The sequence below is a fragment of the Gracilinanus agilis genome, chromosome 4, assembly GCF_016433145.1.
Source record: "Gracilinanus agilis isolate LMUSP501 chromosome 4, AgileGrace, whole genome shotgun sequence".
In the NCBI taxonomy this organism is placed as follows: Eukaryota; Metazoa; Chordata; class Mammalia; order Didelphimorphia; family Didelphidae; genus Gracilinanus; species Gracilinanus agilis.
In genome coordinates, this window is record NC_058133.1 from 494,555,000 (window position 1) to 494,575,268 (window position 20,269).

At 41.0% G+C, this 20,269-nt stretch overlaps 1 protein-coding gene across 1 annotated transcript in view; it reads left to right on the plus strand.

Moving 5' to 3' along the window:
• Window positions 1–11,029: 11,029 nt before the first annotated feature.
• LOC123246827 (merlin-like) overlaps window positions 11,030–20,269 on the plus strand; it is a 41,348-nt gene continuing 32,108 nt past the window's right edge. Inside the window, exons 1-3 of the mRNA XM_044675615.1 lie at window positions 11,030–11,074; window positions 13,529–13,654; window positions 14,163–14,285. Coding sequence (XP_044531550.1) covers window positions 11,045–11,074; window positions 13,529–13,654; window positions 14,163–14,285 — 279 coding nt within the window. The 5' untranslated portion in view covers window positions 11,030–11,044. The remainder of the gene's footprint in view (window positions 11,075–13,528; window positions 13,655–14,162; window positions 14,286–20,269) is intronic.

The following is a 20,269-nucleotide window of genomic DNA, read 5'->3' on the forward strand; positions in this document are numbered from 1 at the left end:
CTCTCTCTCTCTCTCTCTCTCTCTCTCTCTCCCTCTCTCTCTCTCTCTCTCTCTCTCTCTCTCTCTCTCTCTCTCTCTATCTCTGTCTGTCTGTCTGTCTGTCTGTTTGGACAAGCCCTTACACCAGAGGTACTAGTGTTCCTTGAATATCCCATACAGCTCCATGACAGCATGCTTGCACAGGTTCTGGATAATGGGTGATGCTCTCTCAATTTCCCAGGCATCAGTGGAGTGAACCAGGGTTGTGTGCTTGCTCTCATGCTTTTTAGCATAATGTTGTTGGAAACCTTCACAGAGAACACAAAAGGTCATCTAGGTGCATCAAGGTCAGCTCCTGCACTGACAGTGAACTATTTAACTTGAAAAGATTATAATCTAAGACTAAAGTGGAGGGGAGAGTTGGTGTGCAACTTTGTGTCTCAAGAGGCCTGTAACTCAATACAGCCTCTGAGGCTGAGATGCAACAGAGAGTGGATTGTTTTTCTGTTGCTTGTGCTAATTTTGGCCTGACAATTAATACTAAGAAAACAGTGGTTCTCCACTAGTCAGCACTACACCATCCATACATGGAACCATACAGCAAATGGAGAAATTTTGAATACTAATTACCTTAGTGGTATACTTTCTATTTCTATCTCTGTATGGATATGCATATATTTAAATATGCATGTATATATATGTATACACACATGTAGGGGAAGTATATATAGTTGGATTTAAGATGACAAAGAATTTTTGAAATTATTTTCTAAAAAAGATACAGTCAAGTCAAGTAAACAACATTTATTAACTGACTGCTATATGCCAGATATTGTGCTACAGCTAAAGTATAGAAGAGGAAGAAATCAGCTCTATTTAAACATATATATATATGTATGTAGATATATAATCAATAAGCCCATGTATAAGGATTTATTGAGCCTCATTTATTTGTTTAATGCCACTCTGAATGCTGGGATGAAGAGGTATAAAGACATGACTTTTGCCTTCAAAGCAAGTCTCTGACCATTAATTCCTCTGCTTAAAAATTTTCATTGACTTCCCATTGCTTAGAAAATACATTTGGCATAGCATTTAAGTTCTTCCATGCTCTGATGTCAGCTGATCTTTCTAGGCTTAGCTCTTACTTGCCCTGCTTTGGGTGCCCAATCTTTCAGTTAAGTTATACTCCAAAACATTTCCTGAAAAACAAAACAAAATCAACATAACCTGTGTTTTCATGGTGTTCACTCCATCTGGATTGACCTCTTTATCCAATTCACCTATCCAAACTCTTCCTCTTCCTTCAGTCCCACATTGAACATCACCTGAGCCAGAAAGGAATTTGCAGTACAACATGATAGGAAAAACAATAGATTTGGAGATGGAAGATGATTTTGAAGTTCAGACCCTGCTCTTTACTGTGGGCATCAGTTTCCTCATCTATAGGATGAAGGGGATAAGTCTGATGATCTCTAAGATTCCTTTGAGCTCTAAATTGTATGATCCTGATTACATGTTTGGTTTGTAGACATGTAATATTGCTTGATTGTCAGTTTCTTTTCCAAGGCAGCCAGATGGCTCAGTGGATAGAACACTGGACTCAGAATCTGGAAAACTTGAGTTCTGATACAAGGTGACATGTCTCTTTAGAGTCCTCAAAGGACAGTGGTTCAAATTTTGGCTCCGTTACTTATTTGCTAATTTAAATATGAATTTGTGTGTTATTAACTTCAGAATACTTTGGGCAAGCCTTATAACTTTTCTGGGTCATAGTTTCTTCATTTGTTAAATGAGATTGTTGAAGTAGATCAAGTATTCTTAACTTGGGGTCCATTAAGTTAATTAAAAAATTTTAATAACTATTTTATTATAGTTGGTTTCCTTTGTAATTTTGTTTTATGAACTTAAATCATTATTCAGAGAGGCCAAAACTTATTCTATAGGTTTTACCAGATGGCCAGAGAGATCCATCATGCCAACAAGGTTAAGAATCCTTGGATTAGATGATTTCTAAGGTCTTTGACAATAATAATAGCTACTATTTATATAGTATTTTAAGGGTTTCAAAACCACTCGTAATTAAGTAAAATATCATTGGTTGCCATTATTCCCCCCTTTTTTTTCAGTGTTTCACTTATATCCAACTCTGCCTAACCCCATTTGGAGTTTTTTCTTTAAAAAAAAAACAAACAAAACAAACCCTTACCTTTTGTCTTAGAATTGATACTAAATATTGGGTCCAAGGTTGAAGAGTGGTAAAAGCTAGGCTTAAGTGACTTGGCCAGGGTCACACAACTTGGAAGTGTCTGAGGTCAGATTTGAACCCAGGACCTCTTATTTTCAAGGCCTGGCTCTCTACCCACTGAGCCACCTAGTTGTTCCCATTTGGAGTTTTCTTGGCAAAGATACTTGAATGATACTGTTTTGCCATTTCCTTCTCCAGCTCATTTTACAGATGAAGATACTGAAGCAAACAGGGCTAAATGACCTACCCAGGATCCCACAGCTACTACCCATTTTGGAGGCTGGGTTTTAACTTGGCTTTTTGTGACTCCAGGTTCCAGGACTCTGTGGCACTATTTACACTTCTATGTCCTGTGAACTAAAGGGAATAAATGAATCTCAGGTTATTGCTATAACATTTACTTACACTAACATTTACTTATACTCATTTTCTACAAGACCACAGGAGGCTTAGATTTTTGTTATTTCTTTTTTCCAGAGACACTTCTTCACTTACCTATCAGTGACCAGGATTCTCCTTTTTTTTTTTTTTTTAAACCTTTACCTTCAGTCTTAGATACTATGTATTGGCTCCAAAGCAGAAGAGCAGGGCTAGGCGATGGGGGTTAAGTGACTTGCTCAGGGTCACACAGCTAGGAAGTGCTTAGATTTGAACCTAGGACCTCCCTGTCTCTAGATCTGGCTTTCAATCCACTGAACCAACTAGCTGCCCCCTGTCCTTTGCTTTTTTTAAACAAGCTCTTTGCTCTCTTTGAATTCACCATCGCTTTCCTATGTTCCTGGAAGTTCCTTGACTTCCCGGTTTGGGGTCTGCTGGGCAGGTGTAGCTGTGAATGTGACTCCACAGGCTGATTTTTTCCAAAGCCTTAGGTCACCTTCTTCCAAGCAGGAAGGAGTTAATTAGCCTCCCTCTGGTTACCTGCTCTAGCAACTCGTGGCTTTGTCAGAGGGCGCTAAGTGGCTGTTCTTCCTAGGAAACAAAGGAAGGGAGAACGCAGAAAAACCACCTCTTCAGCTCGTTTGTGTGTGTATGTGTGTGTGTGGCAGGAGCCGGGGAGGGAGTCTGTGGCGGGGCTCTGGATGTCTGCCCTAAGATGTGGAATTGGGGACTCGCAAGCATCTTGTCATTCAATCCCGCTTCCAGGGAGAAGCAGCCATTTGACTGTACTTGGGGAATTTAGATTTCTGTGAGTTTGCTCTTAAGGTAAGGAACTCCTTGACAGATTGCGATTTTAAAGCCTCCTCCTGGCGGGAGCGTTTGCTGGGGCTACAACTTTTGAGATGGCAGTCGTGGTTGAGAAGGAAATGAAAACGATTATCTTGGCGTGCCTAAGACTTGTGTGCGCTTTTCAGCCCTTCGTGCGCTTCTTTCATTGAATTGGAGAGGCTGACTGGAAACAGCCGGGCAATGAAATTGAACATGAAATTGTCAAGGCTTTTTTTTTTTTTCTTCTTCCTTCTTTTCCCCTGTGGAGCAGACAAAATCTCTTCCGATTACACCGCTTCGAAGGCTAGTTATTAGAGGCTCCTTGTACCTACGGTACGTAAAGGGCTAGCTAGCCAGTGAAGATCAGTGAGAAAAAGGAGGGTGGAAAAGTGACATTATACCGAGGCAGGTTTAGAACACGTGCAATCCCTGGGTGTTTATTTCAGTTTATCTCTCTGGAGAGCGGATGCCTCTTCCTGCCCTTAATTATGCACAAGTGCCTTACTGATTCTTTTCGTTAGCCCGCCTTTCATAGCGCGGAAACCCTTCTCGGTTTGGTCCTTGGATACTTGGGAAGTAACAGCTTTAAATAAACTGGTTTTCGGGGTTGGGGGAAATGGGAAAACCTTTACACAGAGGTTTAATGTAACCATAAAAAAAAGCACAAACTCCAAATGTCTTGTCCTTCTGTATTTGTAATTACAGGATTGAATTCATGACAGTAGTAGAGCTTTAATTCTCTGTTCTCTGTCTAAAGTCAGAGAACCGAAGTAGATGCATATTGTGTGCATGTCTATTATTTTTATAATCTTCACGATTGAAGGAATGAGGTATTTTCTTGATTTTCTGTTCTGTGGTTACCCTCCGTTGTCCTTCTCATTTATCCCCTTCTGGTTTCTGGGCTTGTCCATTGACTAACAGTTTGAGCAGACAATGGTTGTCCCAAGAGAACCTAAGGGGGAAGCTGGGTAGCTCCTAGGTTCAAGTCTGATCTGGGACTTTATCTAGCTGGGTGACCCTGGGTAAGTCACTTGACCCCCATTGCCTACCCTTACCACTCTTCTGCCTTGGAGCCAATACATAGCATTGACTCCAAGATTGGAAGGTGAGGGTTTAAAAAAAAAAAACACAGAGAACCTACCCAGTTTGGACCAAGACCCAAAATGAAGGGTACACTCAGTGATCTAATTTCATTTTTGGAGGGGAAAAAAACTGGAAAATTAGAACAGATCTGACAAGAATATTCCATTTCTCTTTCTCATTCTCTCTCCCAGCTTTGGAGATAGTACAGAGCGATAGAGATTTTTCATGGTAGTGCATTGTTTCAAGAATGAATTCAACTTGTGTGGAAATTTGTTATAACAAGTTAATTGGTAATACAGTTTTTAAAATAGGGAAAAAAAAAAAGGATGAATTCAGTTGGTTCAAAACCTTTGCTTTTTTTGCTTTTTCCCCAACTTGCCATTTTATTTTCATCAATGCATCCAAAACAGGAATTAAAAGAACAAAAGCAGCAAGTTTGGTGCCTGTTTATCTTTTCATTTTGTCCCCAACCCCAAGTGCTTAGTAAGAGGTGGCTTTATAAATAGATGTTAAGACCCTATTTCTAATGGAGATATTCAAGATTGTCCAAATGAAAGACTAGAGGGAGTCAATAACAAGCTGTCTTCATCCATATTTTTGACAGACAACTAGAACTGTAATATTTTCAGATAGTTCAGGCCAATCCAGGGTTAAAGGAGCCTGTCTATTACTGTGTTTTAAAATCGAACTCCCTTAATGCAGAGCAGAAAGTGAGGAGTTCTAAAGTTTCAGCTGGCTGCAGAATGACTCAGTGGGCAAGGAAGGGTTAACTTCTTATCTGGCTGCAGAATGACTCAGTGGGCAAGGAAGGGTTAACTTCTTATCTAAGCATCTCTGAGTTGTCCTTATCTGTGTTTAACCCTGGACAGCTGAAATTCTCTCCCTTAGTGTCTCTTCTTTTTTTTTTTTTTTTTTAAACCCTCACCTTCCATCTTGGAGTCAATACTGTGTATTGGCTCTGAGGCAGAAGAGTGGTAAGGGCTAGGCAATGGGGGTCAAGTGACTTGCCCAGGGTCACACAGCTGGGAAGTGTCTGAGGCCAGATTTGAACCTAGAACCTCCCAGCTCTAGGTCTGGCTCTCAATCCATTGAGCTACCCAGCTGCCCCTCTCAGTGTCTCTTCTGAAAGATGAAGTTGACAATACCACAATAGTGCCTCATTAATCTGGCAATGGAGAATACAAATAGCTAAATATTACTATCCTTTTAAACATAAAACTTAAAAAAAAGTTGTTTTTAAGATTGAAAGCTTGCTGGGGTAGTTAGGTGGCTCAGTGGGTTGAGAGCCAGGCCTGGAGATGGTAGGTCTTATATTCAAATTTGATCTCAGACACTTCCCAGCTGTGTGACCCTGGGCAAGTCACTTAACCCCTGTTTCCTAGCCCTTACCACTCTTCTGCCTTGGAACCAATATGCACTATTGATTTTTTTTTAAACCCTCACTTTCTATTTTGGAGTCAATACTGTGTGTTGGCTCCAAGGCAGAAGAGTCATAAGGGCTAAGCAATGGGGGTTAAGTGACTTGCCCAGGGTCACACAGCTGGGAAGTGTCTGAGGCCAGATTTGAGTCTAGGATTTCCCGTCAATAGGACTGGCTCATGAACCACTGAGTTACCCATTTGCCCCCCCCCCCCATTGATTCTAAGACAGAAGGAAGCTTTTAAGAAGAATGAAATCTTTCTAAAATATGTTGCCTTGGGGGGCAGCTGGGTAACTCAGTGGATTGAGAGCCAGACCTAGAGACAGGAGGTCCTAGGTTCAAATCTTACCTCAGACACATCCCAGCTGTGTGACCTTGGGCAAGTCACTTGACTCCCATTGCCTACCCTTACCACTCTTCTGCCTTGGAGCCAAAACACAGTATTGACTCCAAGACGGAAGGTGAGGGTTTAAAAAAAAATTAAAAAAAAAAATATGTTGCCTTTGCAAACAGAATACACTGAATATGATTTCCTGACTTAGAGTCATCATAAATAACAGTAATGGTAAAGAAAGATACAATGCGATATAGCAGAAAATTATTACAGTGGCAGTGGGTTGCCTGGTATCCAAATCCTGCTGTTACTAATTAGCCATGTGGCCTTGGGCAAGTCATAGGGCCCAGGTTTCCTCTGCTGTAAAATGAGAGCTTTGAAATCCTCTCCAGCTTTAAAAGTCTTGGATTCTATTGTGTATCTAGGGCTGGTTCTACATTAAAGCATACCTTTTAGTTGTAAGGTGTGTGGAAGGGCCAAGTGACTTGCCCATCTAAAGGGAAATTTTTGTAAACAAAACAAGGTAACCATGGTTACTTAGCAATAGCTTGTAAAAGACAGTCATTAAGGATACTTCCCTAGTTCAGGTCTACAAAGCCCTCCCTTATTTGCACATGGAAATAAATGGGGTTAGTTGATGGTAGTGACTTGCTCTGGAGTGGAATTTTCAACTAACTCTGAGGGACACTAGTTCCGCTCAGGCAGGACTTTTTAATGCCTGGGGTAACCTGGAAGCCAGAGCAACAACTTGAGATTTAGTCCCACAGACGAACCAAAGGGACTGAGCTTTGACATTTCCTTGCTCTTCTTTCTCTCTTTCTTCTTTCCTTTCTTTCTCCTTCTCCTTCCTCCTCTTCCTCCTCCTAATCTTCTTCTTCTCTTCCTCCTCCTCCAACACCACCAGTGATGGTGAACCTTTTAGAGCTTGAGTGCCAGACCATGCACCAACCCCCATACTGAATGACTTGCTGATCCCCTCCCCAGAAACCACATGCCATGCCCCTCCCCCTTACCCCCACACACGGGAAGGAGGAAACACTTCCATTGGGGTGCTGGGCAGAAAGGCGGGGGATGTGAAAAAAATATCATTAGGCATGGAGGAGAAGGGGAAGGGAGCGGCTCCAACTGAGTCTCCTCTGCCTTTCTAGTAATGAATTCTGGGGGTGGGGTGGAAGGGTGGTCACGTGCCCACACGGAGCTGCTCTAGGTGCCATCTTTATCACCCATGCCAAAGGTTTGCCATCACTGGGCTAGACAATGGGGATTAAGTGCCATAAGTATCTAGGCTCACATAGCTCGGAAAGCATTTAAGGTCAAATTTAAACCCAGGACCTCCTGTCTCTAGGCTTTGCTCTGTGGAGATGAAAATTAATATACAAAGAACTAAATATTATATATTTCAAAAGTTTTATTAATAATAAACTAACAAAAAAGACTAACTAAAAAGGTACTAACCAGCCTGCTCCCAAGAGCAAAAGAGAAAGAGGGAGGAGTTACAGAACTTATAAAACAATAACATGACCACACAAATGCAGAGGCTCCGGAGAGATTAAAGGGAATTTGGGGAAATACTAAAGGACTTATGGGGGATGCAGTCCAAGGTTCAGAAATCTCCATTTATACAGCTCATACTTCACTGAGCCACCTATTTGCCCCTGGCCATACTCCTTTCTTGATGATCAAAAGTTAATGTAGAGGGGCAGCTGGGTAGCTCAGTGGAGTGAAAGTCAGGCCTAGAGACAGGAGGTCCTAGGTTCAAACCCGGCCTCAGACACTTCCCAGCTGGGTGACCCTGGGCAAGTCACTTGACCCCCATTGCCCACCCTTACCACTCTTCCACCTATGAGACAATACACCGAAGTACAAGGGTTTAAGAAAAAAAAGTTAATGTAGAGAAGTTAACTACTTGAAGACTATTTCCTATGCCCAAAGGTCCTTAAAGAGCAGGTACTTAGCGGGCAGCTGGATAGCTGCGTGGATTGAGAGCCAGGCTTAGAGAAAGGGAGGTCCTGGGTTCAAATCCAGCCTCAGACACTTCTTAGGTATGTGACCCTGGGCAAGTCACTTCACCCCTATTGCCTAGACCTTACCACTCTTCTACCTTGGAACTAATACATAGTCTTGATTCTAGCCGGAAGGTAAGGGTTTAAAGAAAAAAAAAGAGCAGGCACTAATTAAGTGTTTGTTGAATTTGGGGCTAATTAGTCCTGTGCTAACAGCCTGAGGTTACTACTTTTCTAAATCTTTGAATATACATTTTTCAGACTCCTCCTCTTGCTGTCAGCTGCCTCTTCTAACTGGATTCACTGTTCCTGTCTGTTGCAGACTCTTAGGTTCATAGATTTAGCACTGAAAGGGACCTCAAAGTCCAGAGAGTCATTTTGCAGAAGAGGGAAGTAAAGGTTGAGGAGATTAAGTGATTTGCTTAAAGTCACACTGGCACAAAAATGTCAGGGACAGGATTTGAATTCAAGACTTCTGTACCCTTTCCATTGTTTGCCTCCTCTTCCTTATTTCCTGCTCCTGATTGATGAGTTGGGAGCCCAGATAATAAGCTTTGCTACTTGAGTCCAAGAATCAAATCTGTTCTAAGGAAGGGTTCAAAAATGTATCTTTCTTTTCTCTGTTCAGAGGTGGGAGTTTCTGGATGTGAAATAATGAAAGCATGTACAGTTAGACTTTATTGATGTTTGACTGACTGATAGGCTTTTATTCTTTTTCTTTTTCATCTTGTTAAAAAAAAGGATGAGTTGCTGAGTGGGGGAGAGGAATGGAATATATTCAGTACTAAAAGGGATGGGAAAATGATATCAAGCCAACATTTAAAAAAAGGAATTGCATTTAAAATAGAAGCAAATAGGGGGCAGCTGGGTAGCTCAGTGGATTGAGAGCCAGGCCTAGAGATAGGAGGTCCTAGGTTCAAATCTGACCTCAGACACTTCCCAGCTGGGTGACCCTGGGCAAGTCACTTGACCCCCATTGCCTACCCTTATCACTCTTCTGCCTCGGAGCCAATACACAGTATTGACTCCAATTCAGAAGATAAGGGTTTTAAAAAAAATAGAAGTAAATAGACTTTGAGTGGTTGTGCTGGGATGGTCTGAGAAGCTCTATTGTGAATGAAATGCTTAACCTTTTAGTACGTGGACTTTCTGCCCATGGTCTATTCTGGCTGCTTGGAAGCCTCTTTCACTTCCTTCCAGGCTATTGACCATATTCTGAGTAGAGGTTGACGGACAGCTTTGGGCCTAGTGAAGGGTTACTATAATGATGCTACGTTCACCAGGTTATTGTAAATAGGAGCTACTAAAATTACTGAGTATTTTATAATTAAACATGAAATGACAAATAGTGCAGATATCAGATAGTGCTATTTAGATCTGAATCTTTTTAGTTCCTCTGTTGGCATTTGGCTTCTCCGATCACTAAGGCGTACACCTAGCCTTCATGCTTTAGTAAATGGTTTTCTGCCAACCTGGTGATGAACTTCAGGAGCCTGAAAGAACCTATGCTCCTCATAGAATGGCTTGAGAACCCAGGATCACTTCTGTACTAAAGGAACTTGATCGAAGGTGAATGAAATCTACCAAAGAGCACACTTGTCCCTGGGAAAACTCATTTTCACTTAATAACCAAGACTAATTACTATCAGCCACTTGACAGTTAAATTGATTTTTTTCTTTTTTTTTTTTTTAAACCCTTAAGTTCTGTGTATTGGCTCTTTGGTGGAAGAGTGGTAAGGGTGGGCAATGGGGGTCAAGTGACTTGCCCAGGGTCACACAGCTGGGAAGTGTCTGAGGCCGGATTTGAACCTAGGACCAAGATCTTCTCTAGGCCTGACTCTCAATCCACTGAGCTACCCAGCTGCCCCAGTTAAATTGATTTTTATCCCAAAGAATTATATCCACAAGAAATACAGCTTCCAGGACATACATTTTCAGTTTTTGAATGTTACCAAATTATTATTATATCTTTAGGATAATCACCTGAAGAATAGGTAATTGAGGCGAAGATCTTTAAGGGGGTCTGGACAGGTCAAATGAAAAGTATATGCCAATGGTTAAGGAGAAACTGAGAACCTAAGGAAGGAGATTACTTAAGAAAGCTGCAAATTGGACCTAGAACCTTTTTCTTTTCTTTTTCATCAAAACATGAAAAGTTTCAATCTTTTCAACATCCAAGACCCCCTTTCCTTAGGGATTGAGCAGAGAAATGTGGTCCAGGAAGTGGATAGCAAAATTTCAGATGCACTGAATTGGATCCCAACCAAGAGAGGTCCACGGTGATGTGATCAAGATTGAGGGAAATGAAATCATATACTCTGAGGCCAGGGTGTAATACACCTAGGGGACATTTCAGGAAGAAGGAATAGAAACATAGGATCATTTGCAGAAACAATTCAAGAGCTGGAAAAGGAATTTTGACCCAAGGAGAATAACATACAAAATTATATTTAAATTAAATTTTATATTTGTTAGTGGCAACAGTTCTGGTTAATAGGACTATGACTTTGGTTTGGTTTATAAGTGAAAATTCAATTTACACTTGTAAAGTAGAGATAAAACTCCATTCTGAAAAAGTGGTTTGGAGAAGAATCACTTTCTATTTGCCTTTTTTTTTTTTCATTTTATGAAATATAACTTTAGAAATGATTTCTTAATCTTGTCCAATATTAGGTCAGTCCATCAACTAGAAGGTCATTATTTCAAATAATATGTCTATCAGGGGATTGAAGAAAAAGCAGCCAAAGACTTTTAAAGTCAAAGTCGTCACGATGGATGCTGAGATGGACTTCAGCTGTGAGGTAAGAGGTTTGGTAATATAGTATCGACTCCTGGTTTTATTAATTGCTCAGACAAGAAGGAATCTTGGCTTCAGCCTATGTGGTTTTTCTGGAAAGTATTTTATAAGTACCAGAACAGAGAAACGTGGAGAAAAGTAAGGAAATTGTGTAATTTCACAAATTTTCATTAATTGGCTTGGTTGATTGTCTTGGTGTCCTGAATACTAAGTGAATTAGGTGTTAGTTATTCAGACTTGAAATCTTTCACAGTTGGAATCCTGGATGAGTGTGTCATAGTGCCAAAGACTGTATTGACACTCAGCCACAAACCAGAAGCAGAGGTGCATTAGTACGACAAGCTCATTCCAGACCCTGGAGTAAAGGAATCCTTTGGCTGAGCTCTTCATTCCACACCCCTCTTCTGACATTGCTCAGGAACTCTATGTTGACCGGTTGCAAGTGGGTTATATATTGGTTTAGGGGTTCCTTATTGGTCTTCTTCAAATACTGTCAAGAATAAGAACATGAGTCTTTAATAAATAATGATCCATGTTTTGTTAAAAGCTTATTATTCCTTCAAGACTGAGCTAATGATTTGGTAACACTAATATACTAGAATTCCTTAGAATAGTGACACCACAAATCTTGGTACCCAAGTCCAAGGTGCTAGCCTATAGGGGCATTTAGGTGGCACAGTGGACAGAGCAGTGCGCTTAGAATCAGGAAGACTCATCTTCATAAGTTCAAATTCAGCCTCAGATACTTCCTAGCTGTTTGACCTTGGGCAAGCCACTTAACATTGTTTGTCTCAGTTTCCTCATCTATCAAATGAGCTGGAGAAGGAAATGGCAAATCACTCCAGTGTCTTTCCCAAGAAAACTTCAGCCATGCATGACTGAACAACAATGACAATAACAGTGCAGGGTGCTGGTCTCTGATCAGATAGAGCAGTGATAGGGAACCTTTTGGAACTTTTTAGGGACCTGTGCCATGCTCCCCCACCCCTCCCAGACTGCGTGCCAGTGCCCTCCCCTCCATAGTGTGCTATGTCCTGCCCCGGGTCTGTGTGTAGTGGGTGGCCGCCTAGGATACCAGTATGTAAAATTAGAGGAATACATGGTCTTTCTCTTCCTGGAGGTGACAGAGTTCCCAGTGCAATTTCTACATAGTGTATGAGTCATATTAAAAGGAATAGGGTCAGTAACCCAACCCTTTTCAAAGCACTTATACTGGTGTGTCTGGGGATAGTCAAAGTGAAAGGCTGCAACTGGGCTAGAACTAGAGTGGATGCAAATTTTCTGGAAGTCTTAGGCATTTGGTAGGCCTTTGAAGTGCTGGCTAGGAACCTGGTATTTTCTTCACTTTGAGGGACCCACTTTAGCTACTGCTAATTGAATTAGGAAATTATCTGCCCAGGTAGCTGGGTAAGCATAGTTCAAAACCCAGGAGAAGACCTCTGCTTGTTTCTGGGAGATTAAAGGGTTTAATGAGAGAGACATGAGTTCATGTATTCTGCCCTTCCAGTTTTACAGTGGTAGGGGTGGATAGGATGGGTCCATGGGGACCCTCCCATTGAGGTGTTAGTTGGTTCTATCCCTCTGTTTGGGCCAGGTGTTTGATTTCCTCTCCATCCTCCTTTGAGGGATTAGGGAAGATCTGATTAGCATATTCCTTTAGGGCTTGGTGAATTGGGCTCAACCCTAGATTTGCTTTAGGGGGTTATTTTAATCACAGTCAGGGTAATCAGGTGGGCCTGTACCCAATGAATTCTTTTCTATTCACCCAGTAAGGGTCCACAAAGACTAAAAGAACTTTGTACCTTTTGCTGGGTGATAGGTGTATAGAATCTATTCCCAATCTAAGGGGAGTGGTTGCCTCTGGTGCTTAGTTCTTGGGTGCCCACTGCTATGCTTAGCTCCCAGGAGCCTGAGGGAAGGGTGGGGTGGAGGGGAGCAGCCATGCCCAGAGCTGAGCTCAGCTGCACTCAGCCCCTGCAACAATGAAAAGAGGCTAGAAGGTCAGCCTTCCAACGGGCCAAGCCAGAGACCTGAGTGAGCCCACAGAGAGGCCTCTACATGCCATCTTTGGCACACGTGCCATAGGTTTGCCATCACGGAGATAGGGAATAGTAAAAGTAGGATACTCCATTCTGAGCAGTGAAGGGAGTGATTTCAGCACTCTCTTCCATTTGGAGACATCTCTCCTTGTTTCTGAGTGTCCTGAGTACATGAAGCTGTGTCCAAACACAGGGATTTGGGGGATCTAGCTTCAGAACAGTGGACAGTATTAAAGATGGAAAGATAAAGCGAAGTGCCCAGAATAATAAAGAGTTTCTCTACGTAAGGCTTTTTTTTTTTTTTTGACTAGTAGAATGTTATCTATTAACTGGAATGGTACAGGAACAGTAAGGCAGTTTGCATGGAAGAAGACCCTAGATCTCAGAAGGATTGAGTTATATTCTTATTTTTGTTTCAGATGAAATGGAAAGGAAAGGATTTATTTGATCTGATATGTCGAACACTAGGGCTCCGGGAAACCTGGTTTTTTGGCCTGCAATATACTATTAAAGGAGTTTGTGCTTGGCTAAAGATGGAAAAAAAGGTGAGGAAAACTAAACCACTTGCTCCTTAATCTAGAAAATCTTTTGGAAAATATCGTGTAAATGCTATTGAGTTTGGATGTGACAATAACTCTAGGGCAGATAAGTGTTGTTCATGATAGATATGTGTGACATAAAATACATGAATGGAAATGATAGTGATCCTGGGTTTTTAAAAAATAAAATGATGAACCTTAGGAAAAAGATCCTTCAAAATAGTGGAAATAAAGTCTAAGGTTATATGCCAGATACAAACATAAAATATCCAAGGTCTCTCATTTATATTTAAGTATGAAACTTTACTTACAAATTAGCCACAGGAAAAATATGGACAAATTCTTTCTATGAATTCGTTTTTTGCCCAACAATTCATAGTATAATTTTTCCTTCCATTTGCGGCTGCCATCAAAATAGGCATTGTTAGCACTCTGACTTTTCTCTGCAGTTGCTAATACTTACCATTCTACTCTTTTTTTTTTTTTTTTTTTCTGTTTGCACGCTTGGAACTAGGTTTTGGAACAAGAAATTCCGAAGGAAGATCCCATAAAATTCCATTTTTTGGCCAAGTTTTACCCAGAGAAGGTGGAGGAAGAACTCCTTCAAGAAGTCACTCAACACCTTTTCTTCCTGCAGGTCAGGGAGGGGATGCAACTCTGATTCTTATTTGAAATCCTTAATTTTCCACTCCTTTCCCTCATGAAGTGCCTGCTTCCAATAACATCAGGCTGGTTTCCTGGGGCTGCCTGTCTGTCTGTTTTTGTAAGGAGAGCTAGGTGTTGCCTGAAGCCACTCTTTTTACACACCCATCAGTTCTGTTCTGCCTGAACTTCTCTTGATCTCTAAGCACATGAAATCACAGTACTATTCCATATGTAAAGGAAGAACATCAAGTTAAATTTTGGGTCCCCTTTTCTGTTCTCTTATTTTTGCCTAGCAAGTAGAGGCAAGTGATTGAACTCCATTTCCTGAGGGAAACTCTAGTCTGGATAGACACTTGATACCATGGCTTGTAGGAGCCACAGGAATGGGGCCCTGCTGATGTGGGCTTCGGAGGCTGTCCCATGATCAATCTCCCTCTTGCCATATGAAAAACTGATGTAGCATTTCAAAGAAGAGTGGGCCTGGTGGCTACTCAGGACCACAGCTTCTTAAGGCTCATTGTCTTTAGAAAAGAAGAATCCTAATGTGTATTGCTTTATTAGAGAGATACAGATTTAAGGAGAGGGAGTGGAACTAGACAAATGATCTCTAAGGTCTTTCAGCTCTGATAGTCCACAATACCACAAAAATTGGAAACTTGATACATTTAGTGTCAGTGGATTCACTGGTATTTGTCATTTGCTTCTTTTTTTATATATTTTTAAAAATATTTATTTATTTTTAAATAGTTTTCCGTGGTTACATGATTCATGTTCTTTCTTTTTTATATTATTTCAAATGGATGCTCACTTATAGCGGCTTTTCTTGCCTTGCCTTTGTTTTACTTTATTTTTAAATATATTTTTATTTTGCTTGCCTTTGTTTTAATATTCATTATTAGTTATGCTTTTAAATTCCCTTGGTTAGAGAATCTTTTTAGGATAACAGATGGAAGGGACTATAGACATTACATGGCACAGGATTTCTTAATCTGGGGTGCACAGGACTCTGAGGGCTCTATGGGTAGATTTCAAGGCATCCATGAGCTTGGATGGGGAAAAAATTCTATTTCAATATTATCTGTTTATTTTGTGATCCTGTGTATATGCACTTAAAAGCATCATTCTGAGAAAGGAATGGTAGACTTCCTCAGGCACTGCCTAAGGGATCCAGGACACCAAGGAAGTTAAACACCTTTGGTCTACACTGCTAGAGCAAGGTCCTTTCTTCTTTCTATAGAAAAGGAAGTTGGAGAGAGAGAGAGAGAGAGAGAGAGAGAGAGAGAGAGGAAGAGAGAGAGATGAAGAGAGAGACAGAGGGGGAGAGAGAGAGGGAGGAAGGAAGAGAGAGAGAGAGAGAGACAGAGAGACAGAGAGACAGAGAGAGACAGAGAGAGAGAGACAGAGAGAGAAAGAAAGTTCTTTATAAAAAAGTGTCCACAGAATTTAGGAGGATGGGACAACCAGGAAAAAAAAATCTACCAGCAACACATTACTGGTTCTCTGACTTAGTGTAGAAACTTTTTAGAGTTTCCATTTGGGCCAAGGGTGTCTTTCAGGGTTTTAGAGTCAGAAACTTCAGAAAGCAGTCTTGCCAAGTAGTGTTTTCTAAATTAAGCTTTGTGGAAAGTAACCATTAAGAAGGTACTATAGGAGCTCACTGTAGACAGGTTTTGTGGTAATGGAGTTGGGGCACTGCTTTCCAGCCTAGTAGTACCAGGAGGTGATCAAGCAGGGAGAGGCTCCAGATGATGCATGATTTTGGAGAAAAAGCCCTGCCTTGGAGTTGGGAGAAACTTGGGTTCAGGTCCCACCACAGCTACTCAGCTGGGTGACCATGGGCAAGTCAATGGATCTCTCTGAGACTTGCACGATTCTCTTTGAAATGGGGATGCCTTATAGGGGTGCTGTGAAGAGAAGACCTTATGAAGCTTTGGGCTGTAGAAATATTTGGAAATCAATGGCTGTTTTTTCTGCCCAGGACCCATGACTTTCAAGACCTTTTCCTTAGCATAAAAGTTAAAGTGAAACTTAGTATAGTATATATAGTTAGAATAACTGGAAAAATGAACCATGGAAGTCAGCATAACCATGATTTGAATAATTCAGTTGGCGAGCCTCAGAGCTAATGTCCTTTTACCCTTGTTTAAGTCTTTACAGGTAGCACAGTGGTTATTGTGCTGACCTGGAGTCAGGAGGATCTGAATTCAAATTCAGCCTCAGGCAGTCCCTTAACTGACATTTGCCTTGGTTTCCTTATCTGCAAAATAGGGGTAATAATAGCACCCAGCTCCCTGGGTTGTCATGAGGATCAAACAAAATAATATTTATAAAAAGCACTTGGCACAGTGCCTAGCACATAGCAGGCATTTAATTAATGCTCATTTCCTTTTTTCCTTCATATTCAGAACCCAACAAACTACCAATAAGCTCAGGAGTTTAGTTTGATTTCTTATATATAATTGGGAGGATTTTTGGATGCATTTGGAAGATTAAAAAGCATGTAATCAGACCTTTGTTTTCTTTTTTTTTTTTTTTCCTAAACCTTTGCCTTCCTTCTTAGAGTCAATACTGTGTATTGGCTCCAAGGCAGAAGAGTGGTAAGGATAGACAATAGGGGTCAAGTGACCTGCCCAGGGTCACCCAGCTGGGAAGTGTCCGAGGCCAGATTTGAACCCAGGACCTCCCTTCTCTAGGCCTGGCTCTCAATCCACTGAGCTACCCAGCTGCCCCCCACCTTTGTCTTCTTTGCTGTTGCATTTGAAGAATAGAGTGGAATTGCAACTCGAAAGATTTCATTTTTTCTAATTCGTCTCCAGATCAGTCGTGAACAGACTCCAGAATTCAGCTGCTCTCCTCTGTTATGTTATGAAATATCCTTTGCTGATATTTACACAGCACATGAAAGTTTTAGAAGTGTTTTTGACACATATACCACAGGCATAATTATCCCCATTTTAGAGGTGAAAAAGCTGAGGTTCAGAGAGGTTATATCTGTAGTCATATAGCTAGAAAGTTTCATAGGCAGGATTAAAAGTCCTATTTTTACTGAAACCATATTCAGGGCTCTTTCCACCATCCTGTGGGGGCCTCTCAGTTAGCATCAAAATTAATAGTTTGAAGATTAATATACGAGCCCATAGCCTCAACATTGCTGTATCCCCAGAGCCTGCTGGCATCGTACCTTGCCTATAATAGGTGCTTGATAAATGCTTGTGGCATCAATTATTCCCCCATATATGACTGGGTAGGAAACTTAAAGGGTTAAAATACTGGAGTTTTCCCCTGGGCCTTTTAAGCATTACTTGATGGTGATTTTCTAAAGGCACCTTGGAATGACACGAGCAACCACAATTTTCCTTGAAATTGCACCATAACCCACTTTTTAGCTTTTCTTTCCTTGTGAACCTGCCTCAACTGGCCTTAATGTTTAGAGATGTAATTACCGAAATTCTTCTCGTTCCAAAGTAGGAAAGCTGGAGACCAAAACATATTTGAACTTGCACAGTGCCCTGATGATAAGCATTTAAGGTCACACCTGATTCTTAATTGCAGAACATGTACAGACAACTGGATGCTAATACATTTTCATTTTACCTCTGAAAAATCCTGGCAACATTTATCTAACTTAGAGTATGGGGGTTCCACTGCAGCCAAACGTCTGGGACAAAACCTGGCTCTTTTGGCTCACATAGAAAGGTATAGAAAGAATAATAATCAAGAGCCATCAGATATATAGTATTTATATCAAAATTAACATGCTTCAGGGGCATCTGGGTGGCTCAGAGAGTCAGGCTTGGAGACCAGAGGTTTCCAGTTTAAATGTGACCTCAGATACTTCCTCATTTGTGTGACCCTGGGCAAGTCACTTAACCCCCGTTGCCTATCCTTTCTCAATCTTCTGCCTTAGAACTAATACATAGTATTGACTCTAAGACGGAAGGTGAGGGTTAAATAAAAAACCCTGATATGCTCAGTGTTGCTCTCAGTCATTTTCTGTGCTAAAATGCAATGTTTGTATCATTATGAGGATTTAAAAAACTTCTTTCACTTTGGAAAGCAAACTATTTTCCATTTTTCCATTTTAATAGTTCGGCAGTGGCTCTACCTGTGTTTCGAATCAACTCCATATACGTGACTCATCTGAGAATAGAAAGCGAATAATATGAGACTTTCCATGGCTGGCTTCTGTCTGGTGGCGGGATTCTGTCTTTATCCCAATGCTTTTGGGGAAGGAGGAGAGTGAAGTGTGACATGAAGTTTCTCATTTTTTCCACACGGACCCTCGTTAAGGCCGAGAGTTAGTTTTTTTCCTGATTCTCATTTTGTACATCTGAAGGAAAGATTTGGGTGGACATCTCAGTGGGGGCTGGGGTGACAGCTAACAAGGTTCTCAGGGACTTGCCCAGATAATGGACTGAAAAGCTGAGATACCTGAGAGAGTTAAGCCTTGGAAAGCAGCGAGTGATTAATGCTCTTCTTGTGAATATGGTGCCATGAGTCATCCTGCTGATTCCTGTGGCTGACTTATGTTGGCTTTCCTTTTAGTGTCTCTTTGTATTAGGAAGGCACATCTGCTATTGCCACTGAAATAAGATCCTGGGAGATAATAGAGAAAACAGAAGGGATGTTTACATTCTCACTCTGTTCAAAATGGTATGCTTGAAGAACTTGTTTCCTTTCAATCATTTGGACTCCAAAGTCATAATCATTTATTTAAATTTATTAAAAAAAACCAAAAACCAAAGCAAAAAAAAAAAAAACCCTACCTTCTGTCTTAGAATTCATCCTAAGTATTGGTTCCAAGGCAGAAGAGTGGTAAGGGTAGGCATTGGGGGTCAAGTGACTTGCCCAGGGTCACACATCTGGGAAGTGTCTGAGGCCAGATTTGAACCCAGGACTTCCCATCTCCAGGCCTGGCTCTATCTACTGAGCCAACCAGCTGCCCCCATATATCTTTTTTTAGCTAATACTTAGTCTTCAAATCCATCTAGATTTGGGACGAGGGCAAGGCAGGGCAGGGCAGGGCAGGCATCAATTCATTTAGGCTCCAGGGTGCCAAGGTGTCTAAAATGGGTAAATGGGGGTGGAATTGCCAATCTTTCATCATGATAAGATTCTTTTTCAGGATGAAGACAGGGAGAAATAGGCCTCAGGTTATGTAGAATAGATGGTCTAAATTCCCTCTGTCCATAAAAGTCCTAAATAAAGTTAAATATCTGAGCCATGACCCCAAAACAACTTATTTTTCTGGAATATGGCTCTGTAGCCTCGGCCATCCAGAAGACTATCCCAAAGAAAGCAGTAAACAGAAAAGAGTCCTTAACAGCCAGAAAAGATGCCACAAAAACCATTCATCAAAGTGTATAGCTAGCAATTCTATAAGGATTTAAGATCTGCAAAATATTGTACATGTATATCTCATTTGAGCCTCACACACAATCCTGTAGGTGCTATCGTTATAGTCATTTTACAGATGGAGAGACTGAGAGAGTTCAAGTGATTTCATCAGGGTCACACAGTAGTGAGTTTCTAAGGCTGGATTTGAACTCAAGTCTTCCTGACCTTAGGCCTTGGCATAACTGTAGGCTTCTAGGTGGTATAGAGGATAGGATTCTACCATCAAATTCCTTTTAATTAAAGGGATAGTGTGAACTTCATTCAGAAAAACTACAGGTCTCTCATTTAGGGATGATTTATTTTTGTTTTAAATATAATTCTACTAACTTTGGTTTTTTGGTTTCCTAGAAAAAACTAGAAGGAGGGAGAAGGCTTTTTGTAAACAAGCAGGAGTAAGCTGGTAAATGTTTAACAACTGGCTTTCCAAAAGCAAAAGTATGCAGGATACACTTTTAAGGTTATTATGTATAATTAATATTTCCCCCATCACTTTCTTAAGTCTAGACGATCATCAAAACAGTAAATTAAACCCTGATTTGTAATCTTGGATGATCTCTGAGGGGTAAATGCTTACACTGA